Here is an 18283-nt window from a genome sequence, read left to right on the forward strand (position 1 = left end):
GGGATTGAAACACCACCAACTAGTCTTTTACTTATACAGTCCCGAGCCATCGCTAAAGCGCCCGCGGGGCCCTGACGCGTAACTGTCTCATTAGACCAAAGCAGTTCTGCTTCAATGTCAGCGGCTTATCTGCAACACAAGTCAAACGTAGTTGTTGAGATAGAGAAAAGGTCACGACATGCCGGCGCGATAACAACCAGTGCGAATGAAACACCCTCTCCATGCAGCCCATGCTCCATGTATGGAACAGAATCGTGCTGTAACTGCAGGCAGCCTTTTTTTTTTGTTTCAGTGTTGCCGAACTCGACAGCTCCAGCGCCATATCTGGTGGAACCCTCCTCCCCACATGACACGACTGTACACGACTTCGCTTACACGACAATCTGTCCGTCCGTCCTTCTCTCACTCACACACCCGACCACTCTCTCACCACAAAATCAACCCAACTCACTACCCCCTCGTAGGACTCACTCACATCACACACTTGCCAGGCCACAGCCCGCCATGTCTTCCACGTTAGGCCTCGTCGACGCCGTCAACACCATATCCACGTTCCTCGCGCACCAGCAAGTCCGCACGACCAACGACCTTACCACCATCCTCGGACCGCCGCCATCGGACCCCATCACCAGCAGCAGCAGCAGCAGCCCAGGCGACGATGCGAATGAGTCGCCCCCAGTGCACGTCATCGTCCTGTGCGCCTCATCCGTCATTGCGACCACGGAGCATGCGATCCGAGCGCTTTCAGAGTACGAGGAGACGCTGGCGGGAGCGACCACAGCGGCAACAAAACCATCAACAATTGGGGACAAACCATCCTCGTCGGCAGCGGCTCGTCCTCCACGACTCATACTCGTCCTCTGCGGCGGCATCGGCCACTCCACGGCGCTCATGCACCGCGCCCTCGCTCGCCACCCGCGGTACAGCGCCTTGGCGGACTCGCTGCATGGCCAGCCCGAGGCGCGGATGCTCGACGCGGTGAGACGACAGATGCTGCCAGCACGCGAGGACCGTCACCACGCACAAGACATGTCCGCGGGTGAGTCCCCAAGGACACCTACTGCTGCTGCTGCCACCGCAGAATTAGATAGGGATACAGACACGACAATCACTACCGACAAAGAGCGACTTTCACGGCCGCCTTTGCGGCACTTCGAAGTCCTCCTCGAAGACAAGTCCACCAACTGCGGCTCCAACGCCGTCGAGACGAAGAAGCTCCTCGCCGCGCACGGCGTGGCCTGTCCGCGGACTGTCGTCGTCGCGCAGGACCCTACCATGTGCAGACGCACGGTTGCGTCCTTTGCCAAGGTCTACGGCCCAGACGACGACGAAGAAGAAGAAGAGGGAAGCGGCTCTGCGACGCACGCTGTGCCAAGGCCGCGGATCGTGGGGTGGCCGGCGTTTGTGCCCCGTGTGAGAGCCGCTGTCCCCGCAGATTCACGGACACGCTCGCAAGCACCGCAAGGCATGCAGCGAGACGGCAGCGACATCAACGACGGTGACGGTGGTGGCGTCGCGGGACTAACGTACGAGGAGGCGCGTGAGCTAGGCCCCGACGCGCAACTGTGGCCGATGGGTCGCTTCTTGGGCCTGGTGGCGGGCGAGGTGCCGCGCCTGAGAGACGATGAGAACGGGTACGGGCCGAGGGGAAAGGGGTTCATCGCCAGGGTGTGTGTGCCGGCTGAGGTGGAGCGGTCGTGGGAGGTGGTGCGGTCGTGTATCGAGGAGGTGGATGGATTGCGATGAGGACATTTTGACAGAGTGTGTGGCGGTATGATACCAGACGGAAGCATTGTAGATACCTATCTCGCGAGCGTCAGATGTACTGTTGGCCTAGTTGACGGGATCATGACTTTGACATTGGCCCGAGACGGCATTTGCGGCTGAGCGATTCGGTTCTCACTCAATGTCCTTAAAGCATGGCACGGGTTGATTCTTGTAACGCCGCATGGAAATCCGTTAAGCAAGTCCAATGACCTTGCCACCTTTTTGCCTATTTCAATGCTGCTTACTTGCTTGCTTGCTTGCTAAAACACATGACGGGGTTGCTACACGGGGGACGCCCGCAACCCCAACGCCCTCATTATAACTACAGTATGCCCGTCCCAGCATGGCTGACAAGATATACGACCAGTCACAACCCCTGGCAGATTGATATCCCAAAGTCCTCTGCCATCACACCAAACTCCAGAAACGCTCCGCTCAAGTGACCGCTTGCTTATGGCCAGTCATTCATTCGCTCACCGACGTCGCCGCGACCTAGGACGCTCTTGAATGATCTGCTTGCATGGCAGCCTTGCGCAAAGCCTCGAAAGCCTCGCGCGCGCCGGCAAACGGACCGGATTCACCGCCCGTATCTTCCCCGGTCGCGTTGCCGGCCGGGCTCCTGCTGTCGGCACCGAGCGATGGGCTCCGCGTCACGTCCTGGTCCTGATCCCCATCCCCCACCGCCTGCGTCGTGGTCGTCGTCGCCGCCGCTGCCGCCCGCGTCTCGGCCAGAACTTGGCTCTCGGCGGCTGCTTCGTCGGCATCTGCCTCTTCACCAGCGGGGGACGGAGAGGCGCCTTCTTCGTCGGCAGACTCGTCCTCAGTGAACGGCTCACTCATAGCGTGGGGGTCGTCCGAGTCTGCGTCCCTATCAAACGATGTGGTGTCGCTGGCCGCAACCTCAGGGCCCGTCGGGCGCGCGCTGGTGCCCCTTGGTGGCACGCTGCCCTCGGGTGTCGTACTCGCCGGAGGAGGCACGTACGGCGGCACGGTTGGGAACTGACCCTCAACAATGGAGGCCTCGTGCCGCTTCTCCTCGGCCATGGCCGTCAGGACGCGCACCGCCTCGTGCTCGCGGCCGACGGGGACAAAAAGGTGGTCGCGGAAGAAGCCGCTCACGGTGTTGGCACACATGCCAGCGGCGGCGAGGCGGGCCTCGACGATGGGCATGAGCCCCAGGGCGGGCAGGTCCGGAGTGACGGCGAGGGTCAGCATCTTGCAGGGGGACAGGTAGGGCAGGTTGTGGGCCCGGGCGTAGCCCATGCTGGTGACGATGGTGATGCCGCCGGGCTCCTGGAAGAAGAGCTGGATCTGCGGCATGGGAGGCAGGCGGGAGGGGTCGGCGAAGCTGCAGTAGACGTACGTGGTCGGGTGCAGGGTGACGGTGAGAGTGGCGAGGAGGCGTGTGAGGGTGCGCTCCTGCTGAGGCGTGAGGAACGAGACCGCGGCGCCGGGGCTGGCGTGGACCGGGGGGCCGACGAGGACCCGGGGCAGGTTGAGGGAGCGCGGGGGCCCGGGGCGACGGCGGGACGTCGGGTCCGTGGGCCGCGCAGGGAGAGGTTTGGTCCGGGGCCGGCCGGCGCGGGGCCGCGACGTCAGCTGGCCCGTCTTCTCGAACCGGTCAAGGGTGCGGTTGATGGAGGCGCCGGAGATGCCGAAGCGGCGGGCAATGCTCTTCTTCTTCTCGCCGGCCTGGACGGCGGCGATGATGGCGGCGCGCGTCTCGACGTTGATCTCGCCTTTGGGCGCGCGGTCGCCGGCGATGATGGCGCCAAAGGCGTCGAGGTTGGGGCCGGCGCGTAGCCGCGGGCCGCTGGGTGTGGTGCTGGTACTGGTGATACTGCTACTGCCGCCGCCGCCATGGTGGAGGTGAGGGTTCGCGGGGTGGCTATGGTGAGCCATGGACAAGGGCGGAGCGCCTACGCTGCGCCGTGCGGGTGCGGTGCCGTGTCAGTTGGGCGGTGGAGGTGAGAGTGAGGCCGGTGGTGAGATGAAATCGGGTGAGCGACGCGGGCGGGACCAGAGGTGAGCCGGCGCGACAAGGCCAACCAGCGGCGGCAGGCGCGACGCGAGGCACCTGCCGTGAACCCGGGTGACAAACTTTTGGCCGCCCAGGGCGCATGGGGCTGGTGCCCAGGGGGTCCAAATGAACATGAAGCACGCTTATGTCAGCTTGGCTTGCCGCTTTATCTAGGTACCCTGCACCACGCGGTTGGCAGTGCCCGTTCCCAACGCGCGGTGAGGATGCGTCCACAAAAGATGTGTGCAAATCAAATGTCCATGGTAAAGACGCATCGTTATGCTCAAACAATAGGCCGATCTTATGGCGATGCTCGACATGGCGCGATGGGGGGCATTATTAATGCGGGCGGGGGACTGCTGGATAGCGCCGCTGCTCACTAATTCTGTGTCTTGCGCGCTGTTCTTTTGGCGCTATAGCTCTCACTTACACCACCGCCATGGTGCATCCCGTATACCGTACGTAGCTCCAAGTCACGATCGGTTGACACTGCCATAATTTCTTTGCCCAACTTATCGAGACGACACGCTTGAAATTACCTGCGCAAAATGACTCAAAATCTCCCCGCCGACTTCTTCATCTTCACATCCATCCGTTACGAACCCTCCCTCCGCGACGCCACCGTCAATCTCCCCTACTACCTGCTGCCGTTTCATCTTGCTCGTCTGCGCACAGCGGCAGCCGCCTTTGACCTCCCAAAGGTCCGCGAGATCCTGGAAGACGAGGAATCGGCTCTGTCGCTGCTTACAACAACCGTCAACAATGCCGTACCCGACAAGACCAAGCCCTGGCGCGTCAACGTGCGGCTCACGCCCGGCGGCCACGTCGCCGCCTCCGCCACTTCCCTCCCGCCGCTGAAGAACAACATCATGAGTCTCCCAGACGTCGAGGCGTTGCCTCAGTTTCTGCAGAAAGAGGTTGGCCGCCGCGGGCTGACGTACTGGGATGTGGTTGTCGACTCTCTGCCCACGCCCGCGTCGCTCTTCACCGGCCACAAGACCTCCGTCCGTGACATGTACAACGCCGCCCGAGCGAGAGTCGGCCTCGTGTCCTACGACGAGCCGCGGGAAATTCTGCTCTGGAATGAGAACGGCGAGGTTACCGAGGGCAGCATCACGACTGTGTACCTGTGGCGTGAGGCTTCAGGGTCCGGGGCGCGGCGATTGGTGACGCCGCCGCTGCAGTGCGGCCCCAACGCCGGCTCGACGAGGCGCTACGCGCTGAGCAAGGGGTTGTGCGACGAGGAGGCCGTCAAGCTCGAGGAGCTCAAGGACGGGGATGAAATCTGGCTGAGCCACGCGAGCGATGGCTTCTTCCCCGGTCGCCTACGGTTTCTCAACAAGTAATGAATGGTTCTGCGTGGACTGGGACTTTCAATTTAGCACTGAAAATAATGGGCTTGGAGAGTTTGGAGCTTGTCAGTGATCATTTCGCTCCAGCCACGGCGCAGCAGCCTTCATCAGCTTCTCATGCACCGTCCTGTCCCCTGCCCTGTCTAGCACGCCCTCGTAGACGTCCTCGCCAACGCGGCGCGTGAACTCCAGAAACGCAATCCACGCAAAGTCAGCGTAGCACGGCTCCTTGCCCTGCAGAAACGGTCCGTCGCTGGCTTTCTCCGCGTACAGGGACGTGATGTCTCGCAGAGGCTTCGTGGCGGCCGCGTACGCCGCATCGCCGCCGTATTTGGCTTCGAACTCGTCGATGGGCATGCCGACCTTTTCAGAGCGCACGCGGTACCAGTACTCGATGCTGGCTGGCTCGAGTAGGCTCCGCGGGATCTGCGGATACAAGACGGGTAGGAGGGCCTTCATCGCCGCGGGGACAAGGGCCTCGATGCGCGCCTGGTACGGAGAGGAGAGGTGCGCGGGAGGAGAGGGGTGACGCTCCTCGATGGCGGCGGCGATGGCCCGCGAGTCCATGACCCAGGTGCCGTCAGGAAAGGCCACGGTTGGGATACTGTATGCGTAGCCTTCGGCGTTGGGAGAGACGCTGGAGGGTTCTGAGGTGAGCGGGAGCGGTTGTTGAAGCATGGAGGGGAGTTTGGAGGAGAGACGGACTGGGCTTCGAGGCGGGGTTTGATCTCGGGATAGTTGAGCTGTGCATGGTCGGTCAATGAGACTGTCAGCGGCATGGATGTCACACGTGCATACCCATTCTGTTTTGTAGTCAAGCCCCTTGTAGTTGAGAAGCAGGCGGGCTGGCAATCGCGGTGTGTCAATTTGGGTGACCTCATCGTCGGGCTGTCTAAGATGCAGGGCGAAAGCACTTACTCTTCCACGGGTTGAGAGACCACGCGTGGTTAGGCGCTTTGCTGCGCAGGTCAAAGAGAGTGATTTGTTTGCTCGCCATGGTGAAAGACGGTGCGACGAGACGCTTGGTTGCAACCACGCCGGCAATGTGGACAGCGGACAACGGCTCATTTATACCAGGCGCGATGTATGACGTGCATGACGACTGGACCCCTGGCGGGGATGGACAGGGTACCATCCGCCGCGCGGAGCATCTCGTCAGACGGGCTTCTGCTCAGGGATAGGATAGGAAGTCTAGGAACAGCGAGACGGAACCCCACAATACTGCGTGCGGCGCTGCAGATGGTGATTACGAACTGTTTTGGTAGAAAGGAGGGGAGGGTCTCAGCCCAGAGACGACATGGCAAGGGCGCGGTGGAACAACTAATGTGGATGGATTTTGAGAAACACAGACTGGACGGAGTTGGGACACCCGATGACTGGACGGGAGTTGCCGAGTTGCGAGTAGTCATTGTAAACTTTTGAGATCCTCGTCCTCGGTTGGAGACACACATGGTAAGATTGTGCCGCCAAGGGCACTTCACTGCTTTTAGACTGGAGAAAAAAGTATTGACCGTCCCGATGCTAAGACGTCAACCAAGAACTAACCGAATTGCAGGCCTATTTTAAACGCCCTCACCAACGCCACGGTCAACTGCCGCCAGGCGCATCATCGTGTCATGGCACTCCAGCCAGCAACGCCCTCACACCCATATACGCTTTCTTTCCCGTCCAGTCCATTCATCCCCCAAAGCACATGAGCGCCAGCTCCGCCTGCTCTCGTCCCACAAAGCCAGCCTCCTCGTCTTCCGCGTCTCCAACGCCCACCTCGACGCAACCCCTGCTCCACGCCACGATGAGCCTGCGCGCCTTCCATATCGCCAGATGCTTGTTGAACTTGGCCGCCTTGGCCACCACCTTGCTGAGCAGCGTCTGCCGCAGCGTCGCCTTCCAGTCGGTGCTCACCCAGCGCACGTCGCCGCGGCCCAGCAGGCACGTCGCCTCGGGCTGCCGCGTGAACGGGTCCGTCGTCAGGAGCTCCTGCTTCAGCATCGCCGGGTTGCTGCTGTATGCGGCCGAGGCGGCGACTTCGACGGTGCAGGGGGGGCGCGCGCTGGTGCAGTCGGAGATGGTGATGTGCTTGGACGGGGAGACTGGTTACGAAGGGATAGCAAAAAAGACCACGTAAGCAAAGGTCCATGGAACGGTTTTAATTGGGGGTGAACTGGAGGGTGATGGGTGTAGTAACGTAGTATGGAAGGGTTCTGCATCGCGGACTGGATAGGGGGGAGGACTTGTTCATACCACAGATGCGCCCAGCCACCACCTCGGCGTCCACCATAAACTCCAGCTCTGGGCGCAGCAGCTCGTCAGACGTCTCGCTCGACCAGTCCTGGAATACAGCCTCGAGGAACCCGTCGATGCTGTGGCGCGTAGTCGCGAGCGTCGCCTGCGTATCCGTCGCGCGCCCGCACGCGTGCAGGATATCGAAGCAACGCGTGAGCTGCACTTCGGTGAGCTGCTCGGGCGACGCAATGGGTTTAGTCATGGCGGCGGCGGAGCGCTCGCCCTTTTCGAGCGCGTCGAAGAGCCGCTGCCGTGCTTCTGGCGATGTGGTCGTCGTCGAGCTCATACTCTTTGTCCCCGCGGCGCACGAGGGGCACAACAGCGCCGCGGCGGCGGTAGCTTGCCGGCCGTCTGCGCGGATGGAGGACACGTAGATGGGCGAGGAGGCGGATGATCCGCGGCGGCGCTTGACGTTTGGCTGGGGGACGCTGGCGCCGGGCACGACGCTGCGGGTGGAGGCGGTATGAGGCATCAATGCGGGTGGATTGGTTAGGAGGGTGGATGAAGGCGGATGAGGTTGAGGAAGAGCGCGTGCTTGTGAACAAAGTGATTCGCTAGTGAAGCGATGGAGGAACAGGCTGTAGCGTGCTGTTTGCTCTCGCGTTGCTATGGTGTCGAGTTGACTAGGTGTGATGTGTGAGATGGCTTGAACAGGAAATAGGTGGCCCGGAAGCTTCGAGCATACTGACCATGAATCACTCAATGCGTCGCTTTGCCCAGCCGAATGTGTGAGTTTGCATTTGGTCCGGGTTTCGAGGGAGTTGGGTGTTCTTTCGTCGCATGATGACGTTGAAACTCGGCAATACACCGTTATGTGGAACACATGCTCAGAGCTCATATCGTCCTGGTGAGGACTGTGGGACATGGACGCATCGTAGCAAAGGAAAGGAAGCACAAGAACCCCTTTCGCCACAGCCAAACTCCCTTGCTACCTAGAAGGTAGCTGCTAATGCTGCATTGAACAAACTGTATTGCAAGTCCGATTCCGCTGCATGGAAACGAGTACTTTAGTAGCTAATAAGAAACTGATCTTTCTTCGGCTGGGAGTTGAATTCTTATTTAAGAAAGCCGGAAGACCCCAGTAAAAATTGGTATTTACCAGCTCGCAGTGTTCCTATACTGATTGAGTCCTTGCACGTGCTCGAACATAGTAGACGTGCGTAGTGCCTGAACAGAACACTGCCGGCAAACCGTGAGCTTCCACCGCATTCTCTCGATCTGTGATTCACTGCTCTTTACTCGCGCTAAAACCTACACTACTTCTCTCCCTCTTCTCCCGCCTTTGGCCCTGCCAAGTTCTTCATCTCACTGCTCGCTTGCGGACTAACGGCACTGGGGGCAGACCCCGATGCAACTTCATCTCCATGTAGGCAATGAGGCGTTTGCGTTGACAGAACCCCGATCTTTGACTCTTCTTCTCTATTTAAGCTAGGTACAGGCTGATTCTCTATTCTTCTGCTGGGTTCGAGGATCACCTTCGCGTTTCCCATTATGGAGTCTACCCCGTTCCCCTTTGCCAAGCTGCCCAAGGAATTGCGAGACGAAATCTGGCGCCTCGCTGCAACTCCCGAGACAACTCGTGTCTGTGTTCTCACAGTTGCGGTCAGATGCAGGCATTAGAGAAAGATCAGCTCCTGGGACCAGTTTTCATACAGTCATAGGCTTCCTGTTGCCGAGGAGCCCCGTGGCTACTCCACATCGTTAGGCGGCGCGCTCAAGATGACTTCTGTGCGGAATGCTAGCAGCAATATCCGTATGGTCTGCAAGGAAGCCAAAGAAGCCGCAGACCACATGACTCCTCGCGATGCGAAGCGGGTGACTGTAGTTGATTGTCCGGAATCATACGGTGTCAGGCTTTCACCGAGCCAGGACCTGGTCATTTTCGTCCCGAAACGTTGCCCGTACGCTGAAGACAAATTTTGGGATGAGGATATCAATTTTCCTGAATACTGGTTGAGCGACTACAATACCTTCAAACTGATCCCATGGCAGAGCGACCTGAACGCTACACTCCGACACATTGCTGTGGGCTACGGCATCCCGAACACATGCTGTGTCTCGAAATATGTACGGACTGATCGCTCCGAACCACCGGTCTGGTATGTTCACGGCAAATTGCTGGAGTCCATGGCCAACGCACTGCTGGCTCTTGCCAATGCCAAAGATATTGTGTTGGGGGAGGCGCATCTCTGGATCATCGATTACGAGTTGTGCCGCAACGGAACCGTCGCGACGCAGGATACACTTGACGCACTCTATCCGACGAAGCGACACATCTTCTACGCCAAGAAACATCGCTTCATCGAAGTCGCTGCGGGTGACCGGGAGTGGGGACTCAACATCAGAACTGTGCAGACGGCTCAGGCAGGAGCCGACCTCAGGTCTAATGGGATGACCACCATGGGCGCTACTCATCTGCTGCCTGTTGGCTGGGAATACCTCACACTGAAGATCGGAGTGCTCGCTTGTGAGCAATGGAGTTGGGTGTAAGGGCTTGACGTACCCCATTGGCGGCTGGTATTTGCTCGTGCAAAACTCCTGGGCGCGACATGGAGATGGAGTTGACGCTAGGCATGGTCGGGTCTTAGGAAGGCATAAAGGTCAGACGGGGTTGCACAACGACAAGGCACTTGATCTAACGACAGACCAGTGGACATGAAAAAACTAGGGAGTCATGAAGGCTGGCTGATGATGCGAATCGCCGTTCTTATCATGCAGTTTCTACCGTATTACCATCCTAGCATCGTCACACAAACAAGTGAGTGACATGTGCATATGCATGGTCCAATGCTTGGGCCAACCCAGCCCATTGCGACTAAAAAAAGAAAATTGGTATCAATGAAGTGACTTGTCCCCAAACACTTGATCGCACTCTGGCGCGCGACTGCTTCTTATTTGCCAGGGTACTGCATCTCGGTGTTGGACTGGTACTGCTGCTGGACACCGGCGTTGCCTTGCAGCAGGCCCTCGCGGTGCTCGGCCTCCTTGTCGGCCTGGACGAGGGTGCAGCACCAGCAGCAGCACGAGAGGGCAATGTCCATAAGGCAGCTGCCCTCGAGGTTGTACTTTTCGCGGATGTTCTGGCGCTGCATGGACATGGGGATCCAGTGCAGGCCGAAGCAGCCCGAGCCGCAGAACAGGAGGCACTAAGAGAGAGAAGACACAGGTCAGTCACTTCATCTACATGCGGATGTCTCTTTTTTTTTTCGTTTCTTGTGGCCAAGCAAGGTAGGGGATCGCCTACCGAAGTGTTGATGGGCTCGTAGCCGGTCAGGTCGCCATTCTTGTGGATGCGGTGGTGGGTCTTGCCAAAGGTGACGCAGGGCAGGCAGTAAGTGATCAGGCAGGTGTCGATGGGGCTGAAGCAGTCGAAGAAGCCGGCGAACCAGCTCTGCGAACCCGAGGGGGACTTGGAGTTGATGTGCTCGCTCGGGCGCGCGAGCACCTCGTTGAAACGGTTCTTCCAGCCGTCGAGGTCGGCGGCATCGATAGGGCCGTTGCTGTGCTGCTGGCCGGCGGCGACGGGCTTCTGCTCCTGGGCGCTCATGTTGTCTGTCGTGTGGTGGTGGTCGTACAAACGGATAGAAGGACAACGGTCGGGTGGGGGGTATCAAAGAGCACGGAGAGTATTCACCGAAGGTTAGACTAGGGTATAATGAGAGACTGACGAGAAGAAATTAGGAGAAAAAGGAAATTGTCGTGTAGGTTGGAGCTTTGGAAGGGGACGAGCCGCGATCTGATATATGGCAGGGGAAAGGCACGACGTTTATACCAAGTTCAAGACGTTAGAGAGGATCGACCAGACGCGAACAAGTTCATTGACGAATCGTACACAGGCCCCCCCGGCCGAGGTTCGCGACTTGTCGCCCAAATCGGGGCGCCTCTGCGACAGGGACACGCAGCTCCAGTCCCCAGTCCAAACCACCAACGAATTTTCATCACCTCACATGGTGATGAGAAAGCCCACGACTCACAAGTTGGTCCAGGACCGAAGCCCGATGTCGTTGATAGCTATCGCCGAATCACGGTCTTGCAGCCCTGTCGGCTGGGGGGACGCTAGCGGTGCCTTGTTTGCCCGTGGCACCCTTGGCCTTATGGGCTTGGTCCCTTTAGTCCAAGTGGCGCCCTCTGCGGGCTCTTCAGCCGCTTGAGCCTCTTTTTTTTTTGCGGTTTGCCGCCTTCGTCGGCCAATGCCCTGTGGCCACAATTTTGCGAGCTGAGGGCAAGGGGGGCCGGGTGGTCGTCGTCTGCTGGTTGCAGAGGCTGTCTGTCAAAACGCCAATTTCTGGGCGCGTTTGCTTTTTGTTGTCTCGTTGACACGTGAAGGGCCCCATGGGCAGCCATCTGATGATGATGGTGGTGAGCCGTTGGCAGTGAGTGGCACAGGCAGGGCTGTAACTGAGAGCTACGGCTTGTCACGAACTCACAGGGCAACCTGGTCGCCTCCTGTGCTTTCTTGTCTGTATCATTCAGAAACAAGACTTTCTTCCCATTACTAACGCTAGAAAATGCTGACATTGGGTACTTTGCGTCATGCCGTCAACAACAGTCGGTAAGCATCGTGGTCCGTTCTCGTGCCGCCGGCATTCGTCGTCACTTAGAGTTCCGACCCTACCGTGCCGTATTTAGACACGGGCCTCCAAGCGAGGTCCACATTGGGAGATTGGTGGCGCATTCAGCCCTGTGCAAGGCACTCACAGCGACGCTCCAACCGGCCTCGGAAGGCTGACGGCTGAGTGCCGCGAGGGTCCGACTCCGCAGTGCCGCGGTCAGGGGAGAGGGGGGCAAAGGGGGGGCGGCCGCGAGGGCCAACACGCCCGGCGGCTGCGGCCGTCGCGAGCAGCCGGCAAAACGGCTGGAATGCTGTCTGTCTGTCTCCCCTGCATCTGTTCACAACAATTCTCTATATGCATACTGCGAAGAAGGGCGTGGAGTGGCGGCGGCCTGTCAACGTGCATGCATGACGGAGATTATCCTCTGCGTGGAGAGAGAGTGCTGAGTGCTCGCTGGAGCCGCAGCACGGTCAGTTGATGACCCGCCCGGAATGCCTTGAAACGTTTCCCCGATGAGGCTCTGTGTGGTGGGGATTTGTTGTTGCTAATCTGGGGTCGATTTTTGCTTGGTGTTTGAAGAATGTTGCTGGTCGGTCTTTCGCCCCAAATTCGTCCGCTTGGAACGCGAAGCATGATGACATGCTTGAGCACACCAGATGAGATGGACAGAACGTTGGGGAGTTGTTTATGCGGGTTCCTTGGCGATTGCCATGACCGGCTGATGACATGTGAAGTTGAAGTGCACAGATCATCAATTTCGTGTGAAGAACATGGTTGACGGCAGCTAGCGACGCCTTGCTCTTGATATCCGTCCAGCCTTTCGATCACAAATTAACCTACTGCTCCGACCCTCATGTCGTGGCGGCTGTGGCTTCCTTTCTGCGACCGCCATGGCTGCCGAGACCCTGCCATTTCTGCATTCGTCCTGCAATGCCATTGAGATTGTAGCAATTTGGTGCGAATTGCTGCATGGCCTCACGAGCGACCAGCCACATGCAGAAGAAGCACGGGCCTGCGCTGCAGCCCGGATGCTGTGCATGTCGCTTCGATCGACTCTGCCCCAGGTGCGGATTTGTTACCGAGTTTTTATATATATATTTTATTTTTGTAAATGGAGCTTTGTGCGATGAAGCTGAATGTCTGGCCATCAAATTGTATGCTGATGCAGCCATTCTCACTGGATGGTGCCCCTGTGCGGCGCGATTGCCACCCGGTCTGGACGGCCGTGGTTTATTGGCAAGAGGAAAAGGCAGTGCCTGAATAACTTGCTCTTCGCGTGGATGCCGGAAGTGTTACCGCCTGCAGGGTCTCATTCGCACTCTACAGCACCCAGCTGTCTTTGTGACCCGCAACGACAACAACGCAATCCAAGGTGAGATGCTTAACAGTCAACATCAGGAGACGAGGTCAGGCACCTTCAAAGGAAGCGATTTTGTGAGCCTGAGAAAGAAGATCAGGGACAGCATGGCTGCTTTCGAGCCTGACTGATGCGTACTGTAACAAACCCTCTCTGGCAGGCCACATGCAGCCTACATTGACAACACAAAAGGTGTATTTATACAAGACCGTGAAGTAACATGTGCTCACGCACGCTCAGATGCCCAACTGTGTTCGTCCATTGCGCTGTCGCAGGATGCTGACTTCCTTCAGGCGTAATTCTTGGCGTTTCCCCCACACCTCAACTTCCTTTTCATTCATGTCGCCTGCTTGCTCGAGTATGGGAAACGTGTCATCGGAGATGACCTGCGAAATAGCTTGCCACGAGTGCCCTAAGAAAGAGCTGCTGGTATTCTTCAGGAACAAGACCGAGACAACCACCAGTACAAGCATATGTACCGAGGTGAGAATAGTGGCTGCAACGAATCCGGTCCAGCGAACTGGAACTAGAGTCGTGGTTGAAAACGACGTCAATGCCGTGGTGCTTGTGTTTGACTTGCTGAGTTGGTCGTAATATGCAACTTGATAGGCCCTCATAGTCAGCGCCTGCAATGCCAGCGCGGGACTTCCAGTGTCGCGCAGTGTATCTTGAAATAGTGACACATAAGCTCCGTGGGCATTGTCTGCATCTGAAGACATTCTGGAGAGTAGCATCCCATTGTCTGGTACCAACGTGTCATTATGCATGTTCAGGCCTCCTATGCAATTAAATTGAGACAGAAGAATAGGCATGGGCTGCATGAAGACGTATGATGAGAAAAATTCGGGGTTCTTCGCTAGCATGTTGGGCAGTCGCCATTGCGATCTTGGTTCCAAAACCAGAACGCCTCGATCCTTTGGTGTGTCAGGTGTCAAGGATGCGCCAAGCTGGCTTCGCTCCATTTCGGTGTCATAAGCCTGAGTTTGATGATCCCAAAATGTCTCCGGCTCGAAGATATTCTCAGCGCTCTGAATGCCAACAGTATAGGTCTGATAGATGGGGTTGGTGATACATGCCGTGATCCGTAGCACTTGAACACCCTTATTGTTGGAAAGAATGACCCATGGCTCGTTATCATGGACAGTTCTGACACCTCGGTTAGCCCCACTAATCGAATCATCTTGCCATCTCTCGGAGATGGCATCCAGCACCATGAACATTACTGACGAGCTACTCAAGCGAGCGAAATCGTCGCGGGTGCCGAGACCATCAGAGTTCTGGGGTGAACATAAGCTAGTCTCTCCTCCAGCATTATCTTTGTTGGGATTCCCCGAAAGTTCGCACGTAAAATTGACGAAATTGTGTGTTTCTGTCTCCTCCAACATTGGGTATTGCCCGGTCTCAATGGCTATTTTTCCCTTTATGCGCCGATTATGATTGACAGGTGCATCAAGAGCCAAATCGACTAAAGAAGGCTTTACGCAAACCACTCGATGGTCTATAATTGTTGCCAAGCCACGAAATTTGCGGAGGGTTGTTCTCTGAGCCGCATTTGCGAAGGGTAGGAACGCTCGATATGTGTGTCCGGTGTCATGGTAACCTGTTCCGTTACGGAACCGTTCCGAGGACTCGGATTCGGCAAAAGTCCAACGTGATGCTGGCGGCACTGGCCATACACTGGGGATTGAATGTCCCAGATCATAGGAATCGTTGATAATGCTCACATTGGTGTAGTTGTCAAGGTTGGCAAACGTTCCAGCTGCAAAATCAGATATAAATGTGACGGAGAGGAATTGGGACGCCACTATAACGAGGACTTCGGCAACAATGAGAATCGAGACGAACAGGGACAGAAAGTCTTTCGGACGTAACTGTACCGCAGGCAACAGATTGATGGAGGAAACATCGATGGCCCGAATCATTGAAAAGGATGGCCCTTGTAGTAGGGGGATACCAATGACTTCCAAGACTATTGCAGCAAGCATTGAGGTAACCACCCCCGCCTGGAGTGCCATGACTGTTCTGAGGAGAGCTGTACATATCGTGACCACGGTGGTACTCCAATTTGAAGCCATAATTAGGACCCAAGGTATTCGCGGTTCGCCCCCGTTGATCGCTGCCATGGACTCCTTCCAAAGAAGACCCAGAAGAACCAGAGCCAGAGCCAGTAGAATAGAGCCAAGAAGGAGTATAAGCATCCTGATAGTACCAAGGCGCTTCGACCACTTTCTCTTGTTGGTTATGGGATGTTCGGTTCCGTATCCGTTGTCGCCGTCGTTGGTCCTTTCCTTTGGTCGAGATACTAGAGGCACTGAGCCAGAGTCGTCGAGGACCGGGTAGGTACGTGTAACGGGTGCCATCATCGCAATGGACGGCACAAGTTGCCAACGGGATGAACGTTTCTAGTAGCAGATAGGAGAAAGATTGTGATTGCTAAAGCATAACGAGGGAATAGACGGACGCAACGAGCGGTGCACGGTGAAATCTTACCACCGCTTTCGACAAAGCGTCAGAAAAACGCAAAGTGTTTTAGGGATGTCATAGGGGCGGCCTTTGATGTTCTTTATCACCGATGAGATCGTGCCATTGGGGTGCCTAGCCCCTGATGAGGGCAGGGGCGGCGACAGGTTACTTGGGTACGAGGTGACAGTCTCAGGTTCGTGTTACTGTGCGTAGTACAGGCCGAAAGCATCAACGCAAGCTGCTTGGCTGCCCATGGACCGTTGGTAGTTCTGTCTGATTTCCCATTGCCTCTGTCCTTGCCCCTGCATATGCAATCAGACCTTGGCGACCTGTTTGGGACTGGACGAGTGACGGGGTGGCGGTCTTGCAATGGCCTACTCGATGCCAGAAGTGCTGGAAAAAAAAGAAATTGGAGTCGCATGGTGCCAGGTATACATGCGAGGGGTGCGGCTTCGGACTTGCGCCAACCAGCCGGTAACGACGGTTCGACGATATATTATGACAGGCGGTGGCGATGATAGATGAAGGACCTCGGGTGGTTGCACGAGATGCGCAATGTGCAGGAGGCCTGAGACGGCAGTGATGGTGATGGTGACGGGGCTGGAAGCATTCTACTATTGCTGATCGTCAGAGGCTTCAGGCACCGGAATATTCAGCCCCTGGGAGCCCAGAGCTGGTTACGCCATGCCCGCCATGTGGTGCCATGGAGGACAAAGGGTGATTCTTTCTCCGGTGAAGACCAATCACTTCATGCTGTGTAGTAGAGAGGTGTTCGTAGCAGCCTCTGTTGTTCTTAGAGGTTGGAGGTTACCTAACGTTCTGGCCATTATTGACAAGAGTATTCGAAAGTAATAGAAACTAATATTCAGCTGCGTTGCTGAGACAGGCGTTATGCTCTTATAATAACGATCATTTCCGTATCACACAGGTATTGACGTCAAATCGTTGAATGAAGCAGGCGCGGCTAGACACTAAATATCAATGTCGTGGGATCTACTTGAAGTGAGGCAAAAGCGCACCCAATTGGCGAATTCGTTTCGGTGCTCGAGCCCGCCTAGCTCGTGTCGCGGTCAGCCTGTTCGTCGTGAATGCGAACCAAGGCTGAACATTCAAGTCAGAGGGTGATGGCCTGAGCCTGATCGGCTTCGTTGTCCCGGATTTTAGGTGAGGCTTACGGCAAAACACCCGCCCCAGCCGCCTGCACGCCCAAGATGCGCGGCTGAGGTGGGCTCACCTTCAGCTCACTGGGCTCTTCATTTGACTTGCACTTCACAAATGCAACCCTTGCAACGTCAAGCGCACACCATTCTCGACAACACCTCGAATTGCGCCTCTCGCCGTGCTCTCCTTGCCGGACATACGCCCAGTCAACCGCCGGAGACACAGAAGTTGCAACGCCCCCGCAATGGATCGCATGGGCTTCATCCCCGGCCCACAGGCCAAGGAGCAGATCTTCAACGCCCAAGGCCACATGTTCTTTTCGCGCCAAACGGCGCTAGATTTTGCCGACGAGTTCATCATGAACGCACCCGGCGGTGGCGCCGGCAACCCAAAGCTCTCGACCCTGTACCAGACGATGCTGGCGTGCTTAAGCGAAGGCGAGCAGGTCGACATATGGTTTGGCCTCAAGAACCCCGACCCCGCGGCGGGCCACGAGGAATACCCCTCAGGCGAGCTGGTGGGCCACTCGTGGGCGCTCGTCAGGACAGCAGACGGCAAGGAGCGGCACCTGTGGGAGGTCGGACGCAAGACGCCCGCCATGGGCGACGCCTGGGCGGCGAGAGCCTACAACGCGTACCGCGATGCCATGGCGCGGTTTCTGGGGCAAGACGTGCCTGCGCCGGTGCCCTTCGACCAGGCCGTGGCCGAAGTACCAAAGGAGTTCAACGGCAAGCCCGTCATTTCGCGCGCACTGTCGCCGTCGAACCTCTACTACGCCTCGGGCCGCATGTGGTATTTTGTGGACTTGTCGCCGCCGGGTGAGCTCAACGAGCCGCCCATCTTGTCCCGGCCGATGCGATCCTTTGACGCGCTGGCGCTGTCGGCGCTGCTGACCCTGGCGCTGGGGACGCCACCAGTTGTGTTTGGCGTGAGCAATACGATGGAGACGTTGGGTAAAATGCCTGCTGGATACGTACGGACCATATATGAGGCGGACGAGAGGATAGAAAGGAAAGATTGCGATATCCTTTTGGTGATGTAACGGGCCGGTCGATGATGTGTTGCCACTGCTGTGGCGTTGTGTCGGCGCTTGAGCGGCGCCCAGCCCCTCTGGCTGAATATCTGAGTTGACGATAGAAGCGCCCCAACGGCATTCACCCAATCCTACCAACAACATGCTCTTATTAGGGACCTGCCCATGTGCTTGGTAGTCCGCGCGGATGCTCGGCCGTGCCAGGCGACCTCGGCGCTATCTCCAGCGCTCTGCATCTAGTCTTTATTATTAAATTCAGATTCAAATACTCGCTCACCTCGCTCGTCGAATGGA

At 57.3% G+C, this 18283-nt stretch overlaps 8 protein-coding genes across 8 annotated transcripts; 4 read left to right on the plus strand and 4 right to left on the minus strand.

Moving 5' to 3' along the window:
• Nucleotides 1-420: 420 nt before the first annotated feature.
• On the plus strand, nucleotides 421-1746 carry JDV02_002993 (uncharacterized protein; the record flags this gene model as incomplete). Its single annotated transcript, XM_047984076.1, has 1 exon — nucleotides 421-1746. Exon 1 carries the CDS (start codon nucleotides 505-507, stop codon nucleotides 1744-1746), a length of 1242 nt encoding a protein of 413 aa, XP_047840048.1. The 5' UTR covers nucleotides 421-504.
• A 230-nt stretch (nucleotides 1747-1976) lies between these two features.
• Nucleotides 1977-3808, minus strand: JDV02_002994 (uncharacterized protein). Its single transcript, XM_047984077.1, has one exon. It carries the CDS (start codon nucleotides 3667-3669, stop codon nucleotides 2260-2262), a length of 1410 nt encoding a protein of 469 aa, XP_047840049.1. The 5' UTR covers nucleotides 3670-3808; the 3' UTR covers nucleotides 1977-2259.
• A 427-nt stretch (nucleotides 3809-4235) lies between these two features.
• JDV02_002995 (Aminodeoxychorismate lyase) lies at nucleotides 4236-5437 on the plus strand. The gene has a single exon (XM_047984078.1). It carries the CDS (start codon nucleotides 4336-4338, stop codon nucleotides 5131-5133), a length of 798 nt encoding a protein of 265 aa, XP_047840050.1. The 5' UTR covers nucleotides 4236-4335; the 3' UTR covers nucleotides 5134-5437.
• On the minus strand, nucleotides 5103-6164 carry JDV02_002996 (uncharacterized protein). Its single transcript, XM_047984079.1, has 4 exons — nucleotides 6058-6164; nucleotides 5938-5984; nucleotides 5845-5882; nucleotides 5103-5776 (listed from the first exon to the last, which is right to left on the minus strand). The coding sequence occupies exons 1-4, from the start codon at nucleotides 6134-6136 to the stop codon at nucleotides 5206-5208; spliced, it is 735 nt and encodes a 244-aa protein (XP_047840051.1). The 5' UTR covers nucleotides 6137-6164; the 3' UTR covers nucleotides 5103-5205.
• Nucleotides 6165-6816: 652 nt separating this feature from the next.
• Nucleotides 6817-7894, minus strand: JDV02_002997 (uncharacterized protein; the record flags this gene model as incomplete). The annotated part of the gene is made up of 2 exons (XM_047984080.1): nucleotides 6817-7229; nucleotides 7381-7894. 2 exons carry the CDS (start codon nucleotides 7892-7894, stop codon nucleotides 6817-6819), a joined length of 927 nt encoding a protein of 308 aa, XP_047840052.1.
• A 1247-nt stretch (nucleotides 7895-9141) lies between these two features.
• Nucleotides 9142-9912, plus strand: JDV02_002998 (uncharacterized protein; the record flags this gene model as incomplete). The annotated part of the gene is made up of 1 exon (XM_047984081.1): nucleotides 9142-9912. One exon carries the CDS (start codon nucleotides 9142-9144, stop codon nucleotides 9910-9912), a length of 771 nt encoding a protein of 256 aa, XP_047840053.1.
• Nucleotides 9913-10313: 401 nt separating this feature from the next.
• On the minus strand, nucleotides 10314-10969 carry JDV02_002999 (uncharacterized protein; the record flags this gene model as incomplete). Its single annotated transcript, XM_047984082.1, has 2 exons — nucleotides 10314-10568; nucleotides 10667-10969. The coding sequence occupies 2 exons, from the start codon at nucleotides 10967-10969 to the stop codon at nucleotides 10314-10316; spliced, it is 558 nt and encodes a 185-aa protein (XP_047840054.1).
• A 6098-nt stretch (nucleotides 10970-17067) lies between these two features.
• Nucleotides 17068-18134, plus strand: JDV02_003000 (uncharacterized protein). The gene has a single exon (XM_047984083.1). It carries the CDS (start codon nucleotides 17201-17203, stop codon nucleotides 17996-17998), a length of 798 nt encoding a protein of 265 aa, XP_047840055.1. The 5' UTR covers nucleotides 17068-17200; the 3' UTR covers nucleotides 17999-18134.
• The last annotated feature ends 149 nt before the right edge of the window (nucleotides 18135-18283 follow it).

This window comes from Purpureocillium takamizusanense, chromosome 2 (genome assembly GCF_022605165.1).
Source record: "Purpureocillium takamizusanense chromosome 2, complete sequence".
NCBI classification, from domain to species: Eukaryota; Fungi; Ascomycota; class Sordariomycetes; order Hypocreales; family Ophiocordycipitaceae; genus Purpureocillium; species Purpureocillium takamizusanense.

Bases quoted from the DNA above. Each gene is read 5' to 3' on its own strand.
- JDV02_002994 (XM_047984077.1), bottom strand. From the start codon at position 3,669: ATGGCTCACCATAGCCACCCCGCGAACCCTCACCTCCACCATGGCGGC.
- JDV02_002995 (XM_047984078.1), top strand. From the start codon at position 4,336: ATGACTCAAAATCTCCCCGCCGACTTCTTCATCTTCACATCCATCCGT.
- JDV02_002996 (XM_047984079.1), bottom strand. From the start codon at position 6,136: ATGGCGAGCAAACAAATCACTCTCTTTGACCTGCGCAGCAAAGCGCCT. The intron at 5,883-5,937 runs GTATGCACGTGT...GACCATGCACAG, and splicing joins TTGACTACAAAACAGAATGG to CTCAACTATCCCGAGATCAA. The intron at 5,777-5,844 runs GTCCGTCTCTCC...AGAACCCTCCAG, and splicing joins AAACCCCGCCTCGAAGCCCA to CGTCTCTCCCAACGCCGAAG.
- JDV02_003000 (XM_047984083.1), top strand. From the start codon at position 17,201: ATGGATCGCATGGGCTTCATCCCCGGCCCACAGGCCAAGGAGCAGATC.